Source organism: Melampsora larici-populina (assembly GCF_000204055.1).
Source record: "Melampsora larici-populina 98AG31 unplaced genomic scaffold MELLAscaffold_94, whole genome shotgun sequence".
Classification (NCBI taxonomy): domain Eukaryota; kingdom Fungi; phylum Basidiomycota; class Pucciniomycetes; order Pucciniales; family Melampsoraceae; genus Melampsora; species Melampsora laricis-populina.
In genome coordinates, this window is record NW_006768858.1 from 158,854 (window position 1) to 181,649 (window position 22,796).

Genomic DNA, 22,796 nt, shown 5'->3' on the forward strand with positions numbered 1-22,796 from the left:
TAGTTGCTTCAGCAGTGATTTTGAATTCGGGGTGTGACTGAATCACCGTGTTGTTGGCGGAATGACGTAGGTCACTGGGAGTTGAAGTCGACCCATGAAGTCCTCTGCTTTGCGAGCAACTTCCTCATTGTGGTGGCCGCCGGTGTGTGCCGCAATGCAAAACTGAAGGCAGCTCGACTGGATGGTTCGAAGAGGCCATTGCCTGAACGTCGGCAGTTTTTGAAATATTGCCAAACTACTGTAAACTAGAACGAGAATGTGTGAGCGGCATCGACAAAGGTTGTGAAGATTGTTCTTGCACTTCAAATCTGATCAAATTGACTGATTACTTGATTTCGAAGGACTCAGCAGCGGCTTATGTGGTGACCCAGTTCAATTCAGAATGGAGCCGGAGCAATAGCAGCTACGCTTTAGCAATAGGAGTGATGGCGATTTGGGCAATCCGCAACAGATCAGGCGGCTAGTGAGGATCACGATTTGTGGTTTGCTGAGCCAGAAGTGATGCAAATCCTCGACTGGGTGATCGATGATGGTCATATTCGAGCAAAGTACTTTCCTTGAGGAAGCCGGGTGGCGACTAAGCAGCTCGACTGAACCCTCAAACCTGACGCTTGGATTGGGTCAATGACGGTGCGCGCGCCGAGTGATGGTCATTTTGGCGATATCGATAGTTCGAGCGGCTACTCGGGAGTGGTGATGTATTTTTTGCTTAGCCAGAAGAGATACGAATCCTCGAATGAAAGATTGATAGTGGTCGACTTGTGGCAAGGTGCCTGGATCAAGGAACGCAGGTGTTGACCAAGCTAGTGACGCGCGCGACAGGAACAATTCCTCTTGCCACATTTTTGCAATTCTCAAAACAACTGGAGATGCAAAAACCTTATAAAATGCCATCACTCGTTGCAAATTATCCTCATCCATCATCCTCTTCTTCTAACTCCAAACTTTCAAAAATATCATCCACTGCTTCCCTTCCGAGCACCATCTACCAATTTTTCCCCAACTTCCATTCCAACCACAATATCCTTTCCTCTAATCCTTCATCCTTCATCTTTTGATCTTGACACTCCTCCTCGCTCATCTATCACCTCACCTTTCTACACCGTCTCCTAACCACACTCTCCAGAACCATGTCTTACCTCTCTCTCGGTCTTAACTTGCCCGCGATGTTCTTGATGAACCCTTTGTGTGTGTTCAAAAAGGTTGCAGTCTCTCAGTCACCACAGGTAAATCATTCTTTTCACTCCAGTGTTTTCGACAAGATCCCATTGCTGACACTCATCTTCACAGGCTGCTTATGATGCTTTGCTCGTCAGACTTCATTCTAACCAAAAACTTATCACAGGCACTTCTTTCTCAACTGAAGAGGTACGTCTTTACGTTTTTCTACCATCTCCTCCAATGTCGATTTCTGATATCACATATTGCCTTTATTTTCTAAGATGTCAATCGCATCTCCCGTTCAGCGAGAGCTCGCAATTTGTGCGGCCGCCTTGACTACTATCAATGCTGACGAGTCCATGCCGACACACTCTATCGAATCTACATGGTCGTTCGACGTATCGGCCACTGATTCGCCTGTTCTCAGTCTCGCATCCATGTCCCGCGACTCAACGACCTCTTTTGGCCGAACCAATGAATCCGAGTTATCCTTTTGTAGTGAGGCCGAAGGACAAACTCATCCCGACGAGTCTTTCCAGCATCAGAGTGATCATTCTTGTCTTGACTTGAGTTTTGACGTGGAAGCCTCATTTGGTGATCGTCACACATCGGTCCATTTCGACAAGGAATTTGATTTCGAGACCTCATTTCAAGCGGAAAACTACTCTTCAATCAACGAGTACTGTTTGCCTGAACATTCTCTCCAACTTCAGTCGGTCTGCCTTCAGACATCATCTTCTACAATCGCAAATTTCTCCCAAAACGAAATTCCTCACCTTCAAATTTACAATCAAATGCTTGAAGATCTACTTGGCTTTTCTCCCATCGACTCTTCCGAACCTCCTCAAATGTCCTCCAGTTCACGATTACCGTCCTCGCTCACATCCGCAACTCCCAAAATTTGTGATTCAATTGATTCCGTATCTCAAGAAAACATTGAATCTCACTTAGAAAACTTTATAAGGAGCTTCTGTTCACGGTCTGAGCTCTCTTTTGGTGATCACAATGATCATTTTGATCTCGATCTCAGTATTGAAGGCGAAGAATCATTTGGTGACCTCAATCTCTCTGTACATATGGACAACGAGTTCAATGTGGAATTGTCTTTCGGAGGGAAGTTCCACTACAATCTTGAGGAATCTTTTTACGTCCATGAAGCGATTGATTCGAGCATCACAGCACCTTCCCCTGCCGAGCCTCTTGCTGAGGGGGAAACTCCTCAGCTCGAGATCTACAATCAGATGCTGCAGGAACTGCTCGGTTGCTCAGATCTGAATTCTCTCGACTCAACCTCAACACCTCCAACCACAAGTACTCGATTGATTCCATCCACGGCAAACAAGACTTTCATCAAACCCCGTCATTGTAGATCAGATTCATCTGATCTTGAAACTCTTTGTTCTTCGAGGAGCGTGTCCTTTAAATCCCCACCACCCAAATTTGTTACATGTGATTCATGCGGACCTTCTCCGGATCCAGAGAAGCCGACAAATTTTCTTCAATCACCATTGGATCTTCTAGAAAAGCCTTTCAACTCGATACTGATCACGGATGAACTCATAGAAGTGGAAACACAACATTTTGCTCATGCTGATCAAAGTCTTGACATTGACACATTCTTGAGGCTCATGGACCTGGATCATTCATTTGGCTTGGAGATCAATCTAGATCTTGAAACATATTAAATTCATCACAAACAGTCTGATGTTGATGGTCTTCATAAGACTTGACATATTATCTACTCTTATTCTAAAAAAAGTCCAAACATTTTCTTTCTCAATTTCTTTCACAATACATTTCATAACTATCTATTTCATTTTATTTTTGCATTCTCTTTTTTTCTCTTTCCCTTTTTTCTTTTTATCATTTTCTTTTGTCTACTGAAACTTCTGTACTTGAAATAAAAAAACACTATTCAATAAAAAACAAAGTCTATCAATAAAGATAGTGAGAGAGTGAGAGAGCCACAACCATCTACATGTCCATATTGCCTTGCTTATACATGTGTAAGACTTTTCAAAGAAGCAGAAGTCTATCTCAGTTGAAGCTCATCATGTAGCACTCCAGTCTCACCGGCACAATTGTATGCCCTGTAACTGTACAGTGACAAGTGTGAATGCATACAAAAAACTCTTACTCTTCTTTGATGACAAATTTGAAAACTGGATTGCATAACCATCCAAGGTGCATACAGAAAGACTTCCTTCAAAATGATGTGATTGTTTGGATTAGACTGCAGTCTGACATACTGTAAATCTATAACTCATGAAGCTAGAGATACATCATATGAATATAGATACATTACATGTGATTCTTCCCTCCTCACCAAAACTAATCCTACAAAGCAATCAAAGCAACTATCATCACTTCCTAGAACTAAAAGTAGTACAAGAAAAGTGGATTTCAATTCAAGAAGCAACACTTGGAAAACAAATAGAAACCAAAATCTCATCCTAGCATATATGGAGGTTTTATTCAGATTACTGAACTTCATGATGGAAACAATTCCATGGCACTAATGAACATATCAATCCACTCTTCAGAAATAGGTCCACATCTTTTTTCCAATTGTAAATCAATATTAGCCAAAGTTGAATCTATGTTTTGATTTTCATGAAAACTTGTTCCTTCTGGTTTCATATCCATCTTGCTTTTTTCATGTATGCGTTGACTCGAAAACTAAACCCCAGACGGAACTTATTAGTATTCAATTTGACACTTGGAGATTCAGAAAATGCTTGAGAATGTCAAGAAGACAACTTTACCTGGTCCTTCCACATCCCTAATAATTTCTTACTTGGGTTCAGATTTAGATCAGATTCGCTTTCATCAAGCTTCTCTAACCATTTCAAACTATCAACAACTTCTACGTTAATTGACTCATCACGTTGTTTGACTTGTTTTTGAACCATTTTTACAATATCGTTCCATGGAACAGTTGTATTAGGATTGAAAAGATGGTATACTGTTGCTCCCTTATCTTCATTTCTCTTTGAACTAATTTGATCCTCCACTTCATCAAGAAAGTTATCGTGAGGTCCGGAAATTCGAGCACATATCACTACGTCTTCTACGATCGCCTGCGCGCATACATCGACTGGTAGCCAGGATGGATGCTAAAAATGTAACAGAAGTGATGAGCCGCAGTTCTGACCAAGAAAACGTGGCTATGTGTCTACGCAACTTACTCTATCAAGCAGTGGAAGGCAACCCGTGAATCTGCAACTAGAAATCAAGAGTGGCCAATACTGAGAAGTTCGTTCGTATATCAAGCAACGAGAAATCAAATTTCATCAAGTATTGATCGTCAGTAGGTACCCAGATCCTATTATGGAAGGGGATGGCCATCTTTAAACAATAAACTTACCTCTGTTTTATTCCAAACCCCAGTCTCAAGATCTCCACACAATTGTCCAATTCTCAAGACGGTGACCTCAACCTGCGATCTTTGCAAACCAATTTTTTTACAACCTACCTTTCCAAACTCGTCACAGATTTCTTCTGCTACCCATTTAGACTGAGCATAACCAATTTCTACCGCCCGATTGGGATCATGGGTGATAATTTCTCTTGCCAGTCCATCGGGATCCTCATTACATGATTTTGTGTTTGAAACAGATGATAACGAGGAGCATAATATAAACTTTGATGGCAGAACAGCTTCTGCTTGTTGATGGACCGCATCAGTGGACTTCGCCAATCTTCCAAGCAGGTTTAGCAAGCTTTGTAAACCTGCAGACGTAAAATAAGTTTTACAAGGTGAAATGTCAGTTTTCGCTTCTCAATCAGCTTAGAGCATTAATACATCCCAGTAGATAAAGAGAGATTTCAAAAACACAAAACCAATCTACCGAGATTTTATTCACCTTTTAAGTTTTCCCTCTCAAAGCTTGGTAATGGTTTCAAAAAATCGACCATCCAAGCCGCATGAATGATCACAAACTGATTTGCGTCCGTAGTAAATTTAATATCTTCATCGCTTATTCCCAGTCCGTTTTTACTTAAATCGAACCGTAAGAAACGTAATCTCTTCTCGTTTTCCGAAAGGTGTTGTGTCGAGATCCTACGACTTTCAAAGGATTCGAAGACTCTATCCCTAGCGTTCCTTCCATCCGTTGTTCTTACGAGACAAATAACTTCGCGTATCTCATTCTCTGGCCTTTCTAATAGTTTTTTAAGTATATGAGCACCGAGGCTTCCAGTAGCGCCGGTCAAAAGCTACCATTGATAGGCAAAATCAGACACAAAATCAGACAAAGCAGAACAAACTTGTTATCCTATGGCATTTATACTTGTATGAGCAAAGACAGACTTACAACAGTGACACCACTACCTCTACCGTTATCTCCATCCTGAACGGGAAGGCGAGGGAGAGGTGGAAGTATTTCAAAACTGCTATATTTCTGCACTAGAGATCTCATCAGATCGTGGTCATGGCCCTTATCATTAATCACTCTAGACTGTTCCAAGTTGGCATTTCCTTTCAAGTTGATGAAGTAATTCTTCAATCTGGGGAATAATAGTATCAATTTGGTATATTGAGTTCCAATGATACTCCAAAATTAAATCATCCAGGAATACTCACTTTGACACAGTTGGATATTCGTAGACAAAGTTCATCGGAAGTGACTGAGCATCAAGGTTGAAGATCTTCATCAAATCGAAACAGAATCAAGGCGAAAAAGATCAAAAGAGGTAAGAAAAGATTGAAGTTGAACAATGATATTTTTGCGAAAAAAAGACAGATAATTCAGGGACAAACTCTTTGCAGGGACATCTTGATTCGAATTGATTTCAATGAGTTCAAACCAAATTCGAATAGATCTTGATCGTCATCTTTCAAAGCCATAGAAGCTTGACGGCTGTTCAAACTCTGATCTTCAGCTGTCAGATCGAACAAAGCCTCTGTGACTGTTTCTTTGATTAATTTCTTCAGTTCTTCTTCATCGAGTGTTTGGTAATCTAGTTTCATGTCTAGATCCTTCGAAGACATATGAGTAGAGGAATATAAACCATCAATTTTATCGAGGTATAAATCATTTATCTGTTTCCTTTGTTTCAATCCTTTACTACTTGTAGGCCAAGGATCAATTCCAGCTTCAAGAAAAATGACCATCTCAGGCCAAATTTGAGCAAAACTAGGTAGTTGACGATTAACCTTCTCTAATAATTTATTCCATCTTCCTTTCCAATTGTCTAATTTTCCAAAATCTGAAACTAATAATACTACTAAACCACAATGAGTACGACGAGAACCAAATATCAAAGATGAGGAAACCAAATCAGATTCTTCTTGCAAGATCTCTTCTGCTAAATTGGGATTCAACTTTTCCCCGTTGGACTTTCAAGATTGGTTCGATAATGTATGTAGATGTATGATTGATTTGAAACCACAAGAATGAGAGATCCTTCAGTTAAGTCTATCCTAAAATCAGATGCATTTTAGATATATATAGACTCACTAAGACAATAATATCATCTCCTCTTCCAAGATACCTCCACGTCCTGGGTTTGCTTGAGTGTGGTTCAAATAAATCACCAGTAGCAAAATCGCCATTGGGAATGTTATGAACAGCCTGATAGGCATTCAAATGGAGCTCATCATGTGAATACAATATTAAAACAAAGATTGAATTAAAATATGACATTCTCACCATTTGTGGCCATCCTTTTTTGATGATCAATTCATAGGTCGAATCGTCGATCTTTTGAAACGTTCTTGTCTTGTCTCCAATTGGTGTCAATGGCTCTCGTAACCAGTTCCAATCTTTGTCACTTTCGAAATCTCTATAAGAGCTCAAAAGAACTTGAACCGAAAATCATGATCACCAAATTATATAAGTCATATCAGCGATAAATAAAATTTTACAATTCAGTACACAGTTCATTAAAATCTTACATCCTGATTCACTGCTTCCATATCTGGACGCCAAATTGATACCTTCCCTCACAAGTTCATCACCAATTGTATCTTCTAAGGAAGCCCCACCAAAACAAACATATTTCATCGTTTGAAGTAATGCGATGCCATCAGGATTTGATTTAATAAGACGTAATATATATGGTACTGTTAAAAAAGTATTGATTTGGTGGACATTTGAGACATTTTTCTGAGTTTGTCCAATTGATTTAGCACAAACTTGAATAGATTTATAAATGTTATCAAAAGTGATAGGTAATGAATCTAAAGCAAAGAAACATATAGGATCAAGAGAATTTAAAGATCTAAATAAATCCGAAAATCCACCATGATATAATGGTGTAGTACAAAATGAAGAAGTCCCTTCATTTAATGTTGTTGGTAAATTGGATGTCAAATATTCATGTAAAGTATTGATCGGTTTGGGTAATCCAGTTGTACCAGAAGAGTGAAAGATCACGGCGTTCCTAGATCCTTCTTCTTCGTAAGAGATCCAACGCTTAGGTTCGGGTATTTCCTCGGTCAGGTCGTTTGGGTTTATTGAAGTCACTCCATAAGAAAGGTTGACGATTTCCACACCTGTAAGTGTTTTGCGCAACTCGTCGAGTTTGATGGAATTAGATTCAAAAACAAGCAGATGACTTGAATGCGTTTCTTTGAGCAGGTGATTGACATGCTCGGTCGGTAACTGGGGACTGAAAAGTAGCGGAAGGGCCAAAGTTTTACATGAAGGTAATCAAGAAAAGACAAATTTTAGATTCGGTTGATTCAGAGTGTGATCAAAGATGCATTCGAACAACATCAAGGTAAACTGATCATGAATTCCACATACGCTAATAATAAGATGGTAAGACCCAGTCTGAAACAAGCCAAAACGGTGATAAGGAAATCTGGACCTGATTCCGCTAACAACCCGATGGTGAATTGTTCGGATCCATTAGATTGAGTTCGAAGAGGTAAAGAAGTGTGTGAAGCAAGGTAATTCGCAAATCGATTTGAAGCAAGCTGGAGTAATCGAAAAGCTGTTCAAACGCAGATGAAAAATAAAGACACTACACATGAGTAAAGCACCTCGACTAGACGAAGGGACACAGAGCGAAATCTGATTAAAGAGTTGACTTACTAAAATATAAGACACCTTCAGATTCAGTACACCATCCTGAGGCAGATTTAGGGTATTTCGTGGTTAAAGGAAATCCAACGATAATAAAATCTGGATGGTTCACGCTGTGCAGGTCAATGAGATGATTGACGGAGAAAGTAGGATTAGATTGAAATTGATTGTAAGCGTGAGCAAGATCTAATGTGATGAAAGGTGATGGTACAGAATCATCAAAAGTTTTATTTTCCGTCATCATGAGCGACGATGATGAAAAAAAAGATGATTTAAGGAATGATGAAGCAGCTTGAACCTTTCCCTTTGGTTCAAGGAGGTTTGATAATTTTACCGATATCCTAATCAAAAGGCATATCGAATAGTTAAATCGAGAAGAGGTATATGACTGCTAATCGACTATCTTTCCATTCTCATGATCCACCGCACCCTTTGCTTAGATTACCTTCGTTATACCCTGATCGAATTTGTAAAAACCTTATCAACAATCACAGTCATCAACTCAACTCAATTTTGACTTTATGAATCGACCACTGCGCAAACACCCTTGGACATTGCGACGATCAAAAAGCCCGAGATCGGATGCACAAACAATCCAGGTGGGCTTAATCGATTCAAAGAGACTGGAACTTCGATACATACATATTTGATGCGTATTGGTGAGTATGGCGCGTTTTCAGTTATTGGTTTGTCTTGAAAAATAGGCATGAATGGACTTTAAATGGAAGAGATATTGTTTCTGAATTGACTCATCGATCTCACCTTACGGTGGAGCTCTTTTACATTTGGTAGGTCGCTGAAGGTCGCTGACTTGCGGTGTTGATTCTTGAAGTAGGAAGCGGAAGGACCATTTGTGCCGTGCCTAAATGTCAGTAAGGTAAATACAGTCTGGTCAGTCGCAATGACGTCATGAATTCAACCTCGAAAGCTCACTTGATCTAAGACTAGACAAACAACTTCATCCTGATCAGTGCCTCGACTATTCTTTTGAGGTTCAGGATGAGGCAAAATTGGTCCAAGGTATCAATTTATGTAGTGCTGTCAGCCTGTACCTCTTTCTCAAGAGGACACCCCGCACTTTGAGGTCCATAACCAAATGTTACTCAACCTATCCAGATTCTCTGAAATCATTTCTTTTGAATCAAATCCAACACCTTCCATTTCATCCGAACCTTGACCACCTATATCTACAATATACTCACCCAGTGATTTGACCCGTAGCATTTCTTACAATCACCTCAATGTGGCTTCAGGACCTTACACCTTGTCGAAGATTGGGGTCAAAAATCATTTGAATCTCACATTGGAAATATTAGCCTCTTGTTACAAAATTCTTTCGAGTATGAGGATGAGCATTTTGATATTTCTCTGAATTTCAACCCAGAAGTACATAACTTTTGTTGACTGTCACGTCTCTGTTCATTAGGACGGACAGTTTGATCTCGCAACCTCTTTTGAGCTCAAAGGTTATCTTCATTCCAAAATGGTCCATGGTCTTGAAGCTTCTTTCAATGTTGACAATTCTGTGCAATTCTCCGGACCACAAGTCAATCATCTCCGGTGGAAGTTCATCTCAACACTCTTTCTCTTGACAAAATCCCGAATTTTGACATTTACACTCAAATGTTGCAAGATCGACCTGGCTTTTCTCAGATCATTGATCACGCCTCGACTTCACAGTATTCAAATCCTCCGGTGACACTTTGATCTGAAGCAGATATGAGCTCCATTAAGTATCAAACTTCAGAATCGTCTGAATGTGGTGGTGCATCAAGATTTTTGCAATCTAATTCCAGACAGTGTGAATCTTTTTGACCACAAAAATGGAACAAATGTTTGACCATTCTCGTGATTCTCTCTTATAAGCCAAAGATTCAGAAAAATTGAAGACTTCTTCACATACTGTGTTTCTCTTTGCTTTGTTTCCTTGCACTTTCATTTTTCATTTTGTAAATTGGATTTATCAACACCGTGTTATGACTACTCTAAAGGCACATCACATTCACCTTGAATGGCCCCTCTCATTGATTGTGTTCAGCATCGTCAGTGATTTTGTCAATCTTCAATGCCAATGTAAGAACTCTTTGAGACCTGAAAATTTTACTACACATTCCTCCTCAAAAGATTCTCCAAAGCAATCGTGCAATCATCCATGAAGCTCTTTGAACTTTTCAAACAGCTTCAAATTTGCGATCAGTGTGGTTGTTTAGGTTTAGGGTTAAGTCTAAGTCAAAACCGTTTCATCCCCGAAAAGCCCCGCACCTCGGAAGACAATACTCATTATAAGCATGTGGACAGAACGTATCACTATAGGCAGATCCCAACAATCGAACTGGATTGGTACTGATCGACTGAATCCTCTTCAACGTCTCCTCAACACCAACCTCTCTACTTCCCCAATCTCAATCAAGCAATCAATTTCTTACATCCGACGCATAGAATACGATGGCGGCAAAGACGTGAGTGATCAACCAAATGTCTACGAATATCATATCACAAATCATCCAATACAAAACCTCCAGAAGATCTCACATATACTGACCCGAAATCTTTCTAATTCTTGCTCATTTGGTTTATCAGTGCAGCAGTAGACTTCGCTAGAGTAGCCAATGCATTAAACCTACCACAATCAACATTACAATCATTGAGTGCTTTCAGAGCTCGTAATACAGCAGCTAGAGCAGCTCTCTCTTCATTAAAATCAACTAAATCAGACATTGATTTTAATCATTATCGTTCAGTTTTAAAAAAGAATACGGCTGTGGTAGATAAATTAGAATCAGTTTGGAAATCGTTTGCTCCTGTTGAATATGACGTTTCTACTCAAATTAAAGCTATTGACGTTTTCGAATCAAAGGCCGTTAGTATCCTTTTCCTCATCATTCATCGCTGAGACTATCATTTGAATTCAAATCTAACTCGGTCTACATCTTTTTAACTCATCTATCAGGTCTCCTCGGCTACCGAAGCTTCACAAAAGATTCAAGAAGAGTTAGCAGCCTTAGATGTTACTCTTAAGAACATCGAAGGAGCTCGTCCATTCGAAGAATTAACGGTATGTCATTTTTTCCTCATCCACTTCAATTAACTTAATCTTACTGATTTGTTTCTATTTTTTTTGAAATCGAAACCAATTATAGCTTTCTGATATCGATAAGGCTGAACCTAGAATTGCCAAGACTGTTGAAACTATGGTCAAGAAGGGTAAATGGACTGTCGAAGGTTACAATGAAAAATTCGGTAGTCTATCAGTCATGTGATTTGCGATCAATTAACAAAATGTCTTCAGGTCATCGTAGTATCTTACAATCTGGAGATCTTAGATCCTACTACAATGTATCTTTCAATATCTCAAGTGTTTTTTGAAGACAAGAAATCTCTCTTGGTTTGTCATCTTTGTGCATGGAAGTTGATTCCAGAGAGCGGGTGCAGGTGAGAGTCTCAGAGTCTTGTTCAGGCTCGATTTGATCTATTCAATTCGGTTGAGAGTAGGGGATCTGTGGAGTCAAGTGATCAGGCTACCCCCGAAAGGGCTAGGATGTGCATTCACTTTGATCAGAGGATCATTGACTTTATGTAGCGTGCTACTGCTAGCCGCCTCAGTTCAAACTTCACAGGCTAGACGTGAACCAACTTGACTACGAGGCTGATACCTAGCTTGATCCTGGTCATCCCCTCATGATAGTGCGAAGCTCCGAGCTTCTAAAGCTAAGCGAGAACGAAATGAATCTCTAGATGGCCAAAGTGAGTGGATCAAAGTGAGTTCAGTCATGCTCAGTGTAAGGCTCAAAGGATTCTCAAAAAAAATCATCGGGCGGGTGCTCGCATGGTATGACGCTAGACGATGACTTTCATAGGGTTACATAGAAGGAAATCGTGGTTGATTTCACCAGAGCTACTTGAGGTGATATCAGACAAGAGGAGTACATATCTTAGTATGATAGACTCCATAGAGTAACACATATCTCTAGAAAAAAATACAGGGGAAGTAGAAGAAGGTAACGGTTATATCGACTTTGAGGGACATTGGAGACATTCAGATTTAAATAGACTGATTATAGAGGCCCGGCTTAATGTTTTGTTCTTTTGTCGAAGCTTTGCAGAAGTTCAGATATGTCCATTTGTTGATGTTTTCTTTGAAGCCACTTCGGCCGAGGGTGTGGTGGATTGATCGGAAGCCAGAGCACCATTCGATCGAACTCCATTGGCATAGGCATCTGGATCTTCACCAAGATCTCCTGCATCGACGTAAGCTCTTCAAAACGGGAAAGGCGTAAGCGTGCTTTGAAATGATTGATGCAACACACACTAAGCGCCTCTCGAAACATCTCACTCACCCAATACCGACTCCAGAGCCATACTTTTCACTGACAATCTGCTTGTGTGTCTTGAGTACAGACTTCAACTCGTCTAGGGAAGCATCGTTGATGAAAACACAGCTTCCGAGCGGCTTGGGCACCGCAAACCGTTGTTTACCATCTCGAGTTTTTCTTTGTGCAGATGTTTTCGCACATAAAAAAATGGGCGTGAATGAAAAGGGAGGAGAATGGTAAGCTTCACTTTTACCATAAGAGAGAAGATCAAATGACGAACAAGATGGCTGCCGTCCCTTGCTCAATCAAATCATCATCAAACAATTCATGGTCAACAGAGAGACCGACACCATGGAATAAGTCGAGGACTTCATCCCTATCAGCTTCAGTTATATAACCTCTGCTCCAAGCTAGAGTAGCAGAGTATGCCATATCTATGGCAATGGCATGTCCATGTCTTAATGGTAGCTTAGGTTTGAGCTCTAACGTTGGTGACCTATTCGAATACTCCATCAGTTGGGAATCGCAGCAGCGAGATCGGCATCAAGGATACACACCACGTGTGACCGAACGCAATGACCCGATCAAGACCAATCTCGTGTAGATTGGGCGTCTCGAGCTAACAGAAGAAGTCGAGAGATTAGTCAAAGGGAAATAATGCTGTGATCCCAAACCATGCTCAAACTCACATCAAGCATCAGTTTGATACCTCTGTCGCAGACCTCATCTGCAATTTCTTTGATTTGACCCGAGTTTTCACTTGCAATCTCAGATCTTCCGAATTTGGTTTCGATCAACTCGACACCGTACTTCACCAACAAGCTCCAAATCCTGATATCACCAACCGAGGAGATCTTCATGAGCTCTGCAAAGCCGTTTCGCACTTGATCCGCTGTAAAATTATGACAGAGGTTTTCTTTTCAGTCACTCTGATCACGACAGCAACACAGCGCACACATCCAGACCGTTTGTTTATGTGGGCACATTAAGGAGGGATTGATGAACAAATACATACTGGGAAGAGTCTTCAACGACGTGAAATCCAAATAGGTGATCAACGGGGCGTGATAAGCACCCAATCTATTCTTGGCTTTTCCATGATTGACAGCCACCTTGATAGATACCGAAGCGTCGATAAGACCTAAAATAAGGGCGACACAAAGACGAAAATTCGTCAAATTACCATACTCCATAAGAGAGGCTTCACATCCTAAAAAAAGCGAGTTATAAGGGAGGATTTTTTGGGCTTGCCTATCAAGGTAGTGGGTATGCGGATGAAGTTTGAACTTCTGCGGTACGAAGCACAGGCGTACTGAAAGCGGATCAAAAAATATGATAACAGGAAATTGATCAACTTGGCTTGATCTCAAAAGTCAACTTCGAGGAAGTGCTGAAGTGATCTTTACTAACTCCGCATACATCGGTGACTAAACCACCACCCAATACAAGCACAGGCTCCTGGAAACAGAAAGCTGATGAGAACTAACAGTTTGTAAAGATAATACAGGGTGAGAAATTTTCTATTTACCTTTCTTACTAAACCAAAGTCTTGGAAAGCGTCGACAAGGGAGAGCATCGTATCCATGGTCTATGAAAAAGATGTTAGTGAAGGACTACGGCGGATAATGAAAGGCGACGATAGTACACAAAGAGGAAGAGACACGAACCTTGTGTAATTCGCCAGGTGGCATGATCTTGACAGTTAATGATATACCATGATGATTAAAATATTTCTCAACACGCTCTTTATAATACTGCCATACAATCTTATCAGTGACTAATAAACAACGACCCCAATTCTCGTAAACAGATTTTAAATCATTATGAGAGATCGAAAAGATGTCATCTATCTTGACAAATGAATAGGCCAATTTTTCAGAACCAGTGACTGCAAAACCAGAATCCGTAACTTTAACAGTAGCTTTCAAGTCAGATCCATTGAGTAACATCGAAGCTTTCTTATCAATGACCTTAAGGGGATTAGTCAAGACAGGTGGAATAGAAGTAGCGATAGTCATTATGCCGAATGACAGGAGTAAGTGAGATTATAAATGAAGTAAAACACCAAAGGGAATGATGTAAGGTATCAAAAGGTAAGTAAATAGCTTTCACTAAATAGAGAATGGTCAAGAAGGTAGGCTAGGAATAAGTTTCTTGACTGAAATTCAAATCTAGCTTTATGAAGTAATATTTACTTAGGATGATAGACAGACGGCTAAAGAAAGAGACTCTTAAGGATATCTGATCTCAAGCTAGATGAACATCAAAAGGTATCACAGCTTTTATACCAAAGAAATCTTAAAGTTCATCATCAGACAGGAAAACCAATTCAGAAGAAGTTGGTAACCTCATCGATTGATGACGTACTTTGATGTTTGGATAAGATGACAAAGGGACTGATGAGATTCTAAATGATGGTTTATAAAGTTTGGATGACGCTGATCAGAGACTCATGATGAATGAATGATTAAAGAAGATATTAAAATTGGGTTTAGTCTAAATAAATTAAAGCTATCAAGAATATCATTTCAATCAATCCAATCAACACGTTCTTCTCTCTTCCATACCACCCCATTTCATTCATCCACTCGAAAAAAAACACATACATGGGCATCAGCCAGAGACAAACGTTCTCGACGGCAAACTTATGACGTCAAAATCACTCAACTTGTAAGACTTTGATCCATCATCAAACGCACACACAGCTCTATAGCTGAGCAAATCATCCATGCTTACTAGACAAAATCTGAAATAATCCTGATGTTTAAGAACTGAGCAACCAAGACTTTATTCGAATTCTCTACCTTTCTAAACTTCATCACCCTCATAAACCCCCGATCTGCGCCGACATAACTGTACACACAAAACCATACCTACGGATGACATGATGCCATGAGCGCATTTCTCAACTCAATCACCCTCACGAGCTTGAAGTGGAGCACTTTCATGACCCCCGTTTCAATCACATACCCTCTTGATGTGTTTTGTTCGTCATTTATTTACTCAAGAGTCAATGATGTGCGATTTGATTCCTGAGTCATCATCCAACTTTCAACTCTACACATAGTCACGGGGATCGAGTCGGGTAACCGCTACGAGCCTCGGATGCAAGCTGTGATATCAAGCAAGCGTTATAGGTTCTTACAATTATAGTGTGTTAGGATTTCTTTGGATTCCGGAACCCAACTCCAATTATGCGTGTTTAAACTCCATGGCGATCCTTGCCCTCTAAGTTCCCACGATATCTTAGTAAAATTTGACCCCACGATTAGGTGGAGGCCATGTTGGTCAATATGCTCAAAATGATTTCCAGAGGATATTTCCTTGAAAGCTCTCTGGGTACAAATGAGAGAAAAATCAAAACTAGCCGCATCTTTGGCTTTGATGAATTTTTTATGGACGATTTCCATATTTCAAAATGGTCCAATTCCTTTTCAGGTTCATATTTTTGTCCCAAAACTTGATTACCTATGAGTTATCTTTTACATTTGGTTTTTCTACGTACTTTCTTCTGACTTGAACAATAAAATCAATCCACGATGTAGAGTATGTTAAAAGACTGTTTAATTGGCTGGTGATACAACTAATGCTTAGCATTATGCTATACTCAGTAATTAGTGACATTTTATTTGAAGCCGCATCAGATGAGCTTCAGCTTCGTCTTTTTGACTGAAATCTCGCCAGATGAGTTTTGAACAGTATTTTAATGTAGTTTTGATCATTGTCATTCAGTGGTAACGAGATGTTTCACAGTGGTTTCTGGCGTCAATAAGATCGCGATTCATCTACCTTAGCCTAACTATGGAGGTACTCCGCCAATTTTATCAAGTGACAAGGATCGAGGGATTTGAAACACAAGGAGACATATATCGAATGTCCAAGCTCAGATTTTAGTTCAGCGGTGAAAGAGAAGTGCATATGATGAGATTTAATAGAATGTGTGGTCATTCTGATGAGTATATGTACTAACGGTGATAGTCGTAAGGCTTTTTTAATACGATTTCCCCCATCTAAAATCCACACTGACCATTTGAAGGAAAAACAACCCGCCCATCATGACTGAGACTGTAAAACGTGCTCGATACTTATCCATTTGTATTGAAGTTCAAGTTTCCTTGAATCGAATAAGCATGCTTACATTGTTTGTACATCCGATTCCGGGCCTTTCCGATCATCGCAAGTAGGATTTCAGTGTGATGCGAATCGTAAAATACCGAGATGATGGTGAAGTGGCCCGATTGATAAAGTCACGAGAATTTAAGGAAGTAAAGATTGAGTTAAGTTGATGACTGTGATTGTTTTGGAAAGTTTTGGATATATCGATCTCAGGGTAAGGGAAGAACTCAACAGAAAGGGTAAAGTGAATCACGGGAATGAACCGTCGCTCATCGGACTTCAGACAGACCTCTTCTTGGTAATCCATTTTCATTCATATAATCTGCGAAGTCGGTTCTCGTTCTTTTTACTTCTCCTTACCATTTCAAACATCCGATTCCTGATCTTCCATTTCATTATATTCACCCGCCCTACTTTCTCTTTCAATCATCTCGTTGACCTCCATAGCTCGGATCATCCAGCTTTTATCGTGATTGAAGTTCGTTTTGAAAAGAAATATTATCCAACAGTCTGGTCTAATGAATTTGAAGAAGTCTCTTTGAGGTTTTCCTTATGCTTTCTAAGCCATCGCATGTATATTTCTTATCTCGCTTTAGAATCAGCTTTTGATGACTTCGGATCGGTTCAAAAATGTCTTTCCTCTACTACGTACTTTGATCGTTATGAACCATTCATCACTGGTATATTAGCTGAATCAGGTTGCGATTTCCTTAGAGCATCCGCACTCGTTTGCGGTTGTTAACTTGGTCACGTGCGGTAACAACCGCTACATTAAGCAAAAAATGACTTAAACTCAGCCAAATTTCGCACTCGTTTGTGTTAGTAGCACTGTAACGTTTGTAACTTTACCGATAATGCATGTGCTCCACAGTGGTCATGCAGTAAGGTAACATTCAATTTTTCAAGTACGATTTCAAGTTTAAGAAAACAAAGGCTATATTTGAATACATCTATTGATCTTGTGAAAATTATAAAGATTTGAAACTACACAAGAAAGATGAACAATCTGAACCAATCCAAACTTTTTTTAATGTTTGATTCAGCTTTTTTCAACTGTTTGGTTTGTATCTCTTGATCTTAAAAGTCTTCCAGTCATTAGTCTTTAGAATTCAATTTTCTCATCTATCTCTATACATATGTGAAGTCTGAAATTCTTCATATTGATTCGATTGGTTTGAAGTCGAGTTGAAGATTTTCAAACGACCTATTTTAGAACAAAAAAACAAAAAAAACAATCGTAAAAACATCGATTGGTGTTAAAAGGTCTTGATTCAATTCATGTGACTGGGTGAGAGAGGTGAAAAGACGATGTTTGTTGTTGACTTTGGTATTGGAGATTGGGCTGAGTTGAGTTTTTGGAGTTGTAGTTGCTGTGAACAGGTCGTGATGTGTGCTACCGCATGCGTTAGCCAATCGGTAGATTTACCAATTCGCTAACGCAAACTGATGAAAAATTAACTACCGCGGGGCTAATTGTTCACCGGTGCGGAAAAGACCCCGCGGTTGCGTTAAATTTAACCTTACCGCACTCGATTTACCGCACGAGTGCGGATGCTCTTATTACCGCCCTAGCTTGTTTTAATCGGGACATGGGTACTATGGTATCAACGTACATACACCACGAACCCTCCAAAACGGTTATTAAACCGGTGTTTGGCCCCGGTTGTATCACGGTTCTCTTTTGCAGAGAGGTCACGTTGGCACAACGCCCTTAGACCGCGCGCTTTAAATCGGTTACCTGTCCCCCCGTGTTCCCCCTGAGTTTCTGCCCACCGCCTTTTCCAAAAATGGTTTGCCAACCATTTTTTAGCTAACGTGAAAACTCAGCCACTATCCAAATCGGTTAGGAAGCCATGGGTTTTTGCAACCATCGGTTGCAAATCGGTTTACTTTCATGCCTAATTTTGGAACCATTCACGCTTTCGGTTTGATATACGTTGCTTGCTCAATTTAATTTAAATATTGTAACTATTAATTGCTAATGGTAATGACAGATGGGAAAAGTAAATGAACATATGAACAAAATAAATGTAAGGAAAGTGAATGGACATATACACTAAAGAAAAGCAATGAAACGGTAATGACAGATAAGCAAAGTAATGAACATATACACAAGAATAAAATGAGCATATTAGATACACGGAAAGCAGGGTACAAGCTTTCATCATCATGATTCAGTTACAAACTCGTTCGGCCTTGTCTGTAACTATGGCATGGGCCTCCTCATCAGGTTGAACCGTTGCTCCAAATGTCTGGTTCAATTCGTTCATCGTGTGGTTAATTTGCGCTTCAGTAGGCAAAGAGAAGTTGGTGGTCTCCTTCATTCCGTCAAACGTCTTCGTGCCATCAATGCGTTCAAGGTCTGATTGCAATACTAATATAAAGAACCTACGAGATAATGGTAAATTAGTGCCAGTAGGAGAAAATGTACTGCTTTTTGAAAATGACATACGCATAACGGTAACGTGTGCTCTGTGTACGCAAATGAGCCAGTTGACGGTCCACTACATTCCAAAAAGAGCGACCTCCATAGTCTGCAAAATTCATTCCCCAGTGGATAGCTTGCATTCTCTGGCGCGCGGAAAGGAAGTCTTATTCAACTAATGTTGTGAGTAACTGTTGACTGCCTATTAACACTCACCAGCCATGCGTAACGTGAGGTTCGCAATTGATCTACCTCCTGCAGGATCTCTTCGCGCACTCGAACCCGTCCGCCAATCATTCCGCGTTCTTTCTGATAAAGCTACGTAATACATAGATGTTATTCTAACTCTACATCGGACAAATGTTTGTCCTTGTCTCACCTTCACAATAACAGTGTCAAGCACCGGTACATTTGCATGTCCTCCAGAATTGACTCGGTTGGGAAGGTTGATGTGGGTAAGAAGCTGGTTTATGTCTATGATTTAGCAATAGTACCAGCAGATAAAAGAAGAAATACATACCACATCATCAAAACTTTTGCAAACCTCCTTTAGGACATTGTTGAGGGTTGTTTCCAAAGCTCGAGTATGACGGGGATCAGGGTTCGATCCATATCCCGGTGGAAGCACTCTGTTCTTCCACTCGCTAGGATTGGATAACAGGGCACTCTGTACGTATGCGTCAGCGGTTGTTTCACTTTATCAGCACCGTGTGACTTACCATAACTCTTGAATATAAACCTAGAGGTAATTGATCAGTGCCTCCCAAAGGATCAACACGCGCAGTATAAGCTTGAACTCCGCCACCTAAGATTGATTGTGTTGCCAATAATCGCATACATTGCTATGAGATATGATACTGATGAGATATATATTCATCCAACGTGTTTGTGATTACACAAATTAGCAATTCACTTACCTTCAGTTCCGCACTATCTGCTTTCCAAGTGACAACATCTGGGGTAGAAACACCTCGAGTATGTGGGTTGGTACGTATTGCACCAAGGATCTCATTGCGGATACTCGAGACGTCTTGAAGGGTTGCTAATACAGCTACCATACAGGCGATAAATTGGTCGTCTTGTGTTTCAAACTACAAGTGAACAAACAGAATGTGGTGGTTAATTATATGTGGTTGATTACATTGGTGAGTTAAATTTTCCTACGCTACCCATGAAACGTCCAAGCGACATACTCTGCTCGTCAAGGTGTGCCCGCCCCGCAATCTGATTGAAGATTTGCAATCTTCTACCGGACAAGTGAGTCGTATTGTCATTCGATGAGCTGCTTGAGTTGTTTGAGCTGTCAATATGTACACTGGCTTGTGGGGATACCAGGTTGTCTTCTAACTCGGCCTCTGTGAAATGCAAAAAGTACCATAACAGATAACATGAGGCAAATGATGATACATGTACTCAGCATAATATCGATTAGTGATTATAAGCAACTCAATACAAGAACTTACGTTCTTCAAGCGCAATCTGGATTTGCCTGTTGAGATCAATGTTGTTACTACTTTCGAAGTTGTATTCATTGAGATCGTCAGGTCCGGTTTCGGAAATGGAAGTGTCGCCAATAGAGCTATCGGCAATGTCTTCTACTTCAGGAACGGTGGCTCTTCTGGAACGATTTAGCATCATTTGGATGCGACTTCCTGAAACTTGGTGTGGCAAAGGTGGTGTCGTGGAATTTGGATGTACCGCCCGAGGATTGTTACGAGCGCGCGAATCACCATAAGGTGATTTGGCAGTTTCAGCCATAGTTCGAGTGGATGTTTTGGAGTTGTGCATTTTAGCCATTGATAATAAAGGTATATGATTGATGGTATGGAGATTTGAAGAAGTTTAATGATGAAGTTGAAATGACGAGGATATTTAGAATTCAAAGATATTGACAATTCGAAGTGATTTGGGCCGGATGGTGAATGGGATGGATCCCACATTAAATATCAAATTGATCCGTGGTCGGATCCACAACCTCTAAAATTGCCAACGTTTGGAATTCGAAACCTTTGCTTAACCTGATTTTTCTTTTTGATCAAAGTCTGATGTGGTGTTGTGTTCTTAATGGTTTGACGTCACTTCAGCAAGATTATCATGCTGATCTCTCTCTTTTGTCGGTGTGAGTGGTCGAACACCAACGAAATAGTCTGAGATCCAAGGATTTTAGAGGAAAGCGTGCGTTCAGGACTGCGCGAACTCTGATGTGGTGTTGTGTTCTTAATGGTTTGACGTCACTTCATCAAGATTATCATGCTGATCTCCCTCTTTTGTTGGTGTGAGTGGTCAAACACCAACAAAATAGTCTGAGACCCAAGGATTTTAGAGGAATATGATTCAATTAACAATAATCAGATGTGAGAGGTTGAACATGAGTAAAAATAATTAACAATATTGAATATATAGTAAAAAATTCCGAGAAATGAGTTAAACAATATACCAATTTTGAAAATATAGTAAAAAAAACGAAAATTGTGAACTATCTATTTCATTGATATGAGAGGTTGAAAAAGTAATTAACAAAATTGATTATATAGTTAAAAAAATCGAAAAATGAGTTAATGAATATAACATTATTGAATATAATCATACAACAATAATACAAACACAATATCAACAGAATGATTCATCAAATGTAATTACCAAGTGGAAGGGCCTGCTAAGTGGATTTCCACATGTTCACCTTCTGTTCCGGCCTCGGTCGGAGTGGGGCTACAATTTGTGGCCTTCCTTTTCTTACCCACATGGCCGGATTGACTAGCCGCGAATTTGTCCTTCTCTTTTTGACGTTTTTTCTCTTTCATTTCGTCTTTCTTGCTTAAGTCTTTTTGCCAAATATCGAGGCCAGTTTTTACTGCTAAAGTCCATTGTTGCGGACTTACTTCGTTGAATGGTATGTTTGCCCAGCTGCGATGAAGATCAGAAGAGTAGAATGCGCCTGAATTGATAATGAAGTCTTTAGTTGGTTCATGAACAACTGTGTATTCCATTGATTTTGATACACGCCTTTCTGTCATGATCGGGCGGACCTTCTGCACTTGGCACTTGCTGTGGTTACAGTCGTGTTGAACATTAAGAATACCAGCGATATTCTTCAGGTTATTACAAATATGATTAATCAAAAACAATTGATCAAGCTGTTAAAGGATGCGACCTACAGAAGGATTAATCCATACTTTTGAACTTGTCTCCTTGATCTCACGCATTCCATAGAAATTATTCACAGGACCTAATCGGCAAACGTGCGCCTCAAGCTTGATTTGTTGTAAGGAACACCCCCCCACACCCCAAACATTAACAACACGCGCAATAATTTTACCAGTGCTAGTGTTTATATTGTTGACAGACATAAAAACATCCGAAGTGATTTTTTGCTTGTTTTGAAAGGTAAGTAAATCGAGCACATGCCACTCTTTCGATGTGAAAGCGTCACGAATGTCATCGGGGATCATATCACTCGTGTTCACCGGTTGAGGATTCTTCCTTCCTTGAAACAAACGTAATCGGTCAGTGTCCAAACAAAGTATAAGACATCAATTAATATTATTGATAATAAAGACGTACTACCGATGCCGATGGAATTCTCCTTATTCCATGCAGAATTGAATCCTAAGGCCTTTTGAAACAATAAATTATTCTGAAAAATCTGCTGCACCTTCAAACCCGCTTGTACATAGGTTTTAGATAGGTGATCATAAAGTTTAGATCCCGCGGATAAAGCCCTCATGAGCCGATAACTGTTCATAGAAT

At 40.0% G+C, this 22,796-nt stretch overlaps 5 protein-coding genes across 5 annotated transcripts; 2 read left to right on the top strand and 3 right to left on the bottom strand.

Moving 5' to 3' along the window:
• Nucleotides 1-1,130: 1,130 nt before the first annotated feature.
• MELLADRAFT_113781 (uncharacterized protein) lies at nt 1,131-2,846 on the top strand (the record flags this gene model as incomplete). Its single annotated transcript, XM_007418508.1, has 3 exons — nt 1,131-1,226; nt 1,291-1,368; nt 1,443-2,846. 3 exons carry the CDS (start codon nt 1,131-1,133, stop codon nt 2,844-2,846), a joined length of 1,578 nt encoding a protein of 525 aa, XP_007418570.1.
• Nucleotides 2,847-3,651: 805 nt separating this feature from the next.
• Nucleotides 3,652-9,419, bottom strand: MELLADRAFT_113782 (uncharacterized protein; the record flags this gene model as incomplete). Its single annotated transcript, XM_007418514.1, has 16 exons — nt 3,652-3,840; nt 3,927-4,277; nt 4,350-4,409; nt 4,529-4,600; nt 4,637-4,893; nt 5,028-5,379; nt 5,478-5,670; nt 5,747-5,811; nt 5,924-6,502; nt 6,624-6,737; nt 6,816-6,967; nt 7,061-7,776; nt 7,914-8,086; nt 8,958-9,057; nt 9,274-9,376; nt 9,398-9,419. The coding sequence occupies 16 exons, from the start codon at nt 9,417-9,419 to the stop codon at nt 3,652-3,654; spliced, it is 3,498 nt and encodes a 1,165-aa protein (XP_007418576.1).
• A 1,221-nt stretch (nt 9,420-10,640) lies between these two features.
• MELLADRAFT_118589 (uncharacterized protein) lies at nt 10,641-11,561 on the top strand (the record flags this gene model as incomplete). Its single annotated transcript, XM_007418509.1, has 4 exons — nt 10,641-10,654; nt 10,776-11,055; nt 11,146-11,250; nt 11,336-11,561. 4 exons carry the CDS (start codon nt 10,641-10,643, stop codon nt 11,453-11,455), a joined length of 519 nt encoding a protein of 172 aa, XP_007418571.1.
• Nucleotides 11,562-12,018: 457 nt separating this feature from the next.
• On the bottom strand, nt 12,019-14,878 carry MELLADRAFT_46120 (uncharacterized protein; the record flags this gene model as incomplete). The annotated part of the gene is made up of 10 exons (XM_007418495.1): nt 12,019-12,450; nt 12,533-12,685; nt 12,789-13,004; nt 13,066-13,127; nt 13,198-13,400; nt 13,524-13,649; nt 13,760-13,820; nt 13,919-13,966; nt 14,037-14,096; nt 14,176-14,878. The coding sequence occupies 10 exons, from the start codon at nt 14,524-14,526 to the stop codon at nt 12,303-12,305; spliced, it is 1,428 nt and encodes a 475-aa protein (XP_007418557.1).
• A 3,920-nt stretch (nt 14,879-18,798) lies between these two features.
• On the bottom strand, nt 18,799-20,846 carry MELLADRAFT_96125 (uncharacterized protein; the record flags this gene model as incomplete). The annotated part of the gene is made up of 8 exons (XM_007418504.1): nt 18,799-19,012; nt 19,077-19,215; nt 19,266-19,512; nt 19,570-19,716; nt 19,769-19,891; nt 19,967-20,127; nt 20,243-20,404; nt 20,513-20,846. 8 exons carry the CDS (start codon nt 20,844-20,846, stop codon nt 18,799-18,801), a joined length of 1,527 nt encoding a protein of 508 aa, XP_007418566.1.
• Between the last annotated feature and the right edge of the window lie 1,950 nt (nt 20,847-22,796).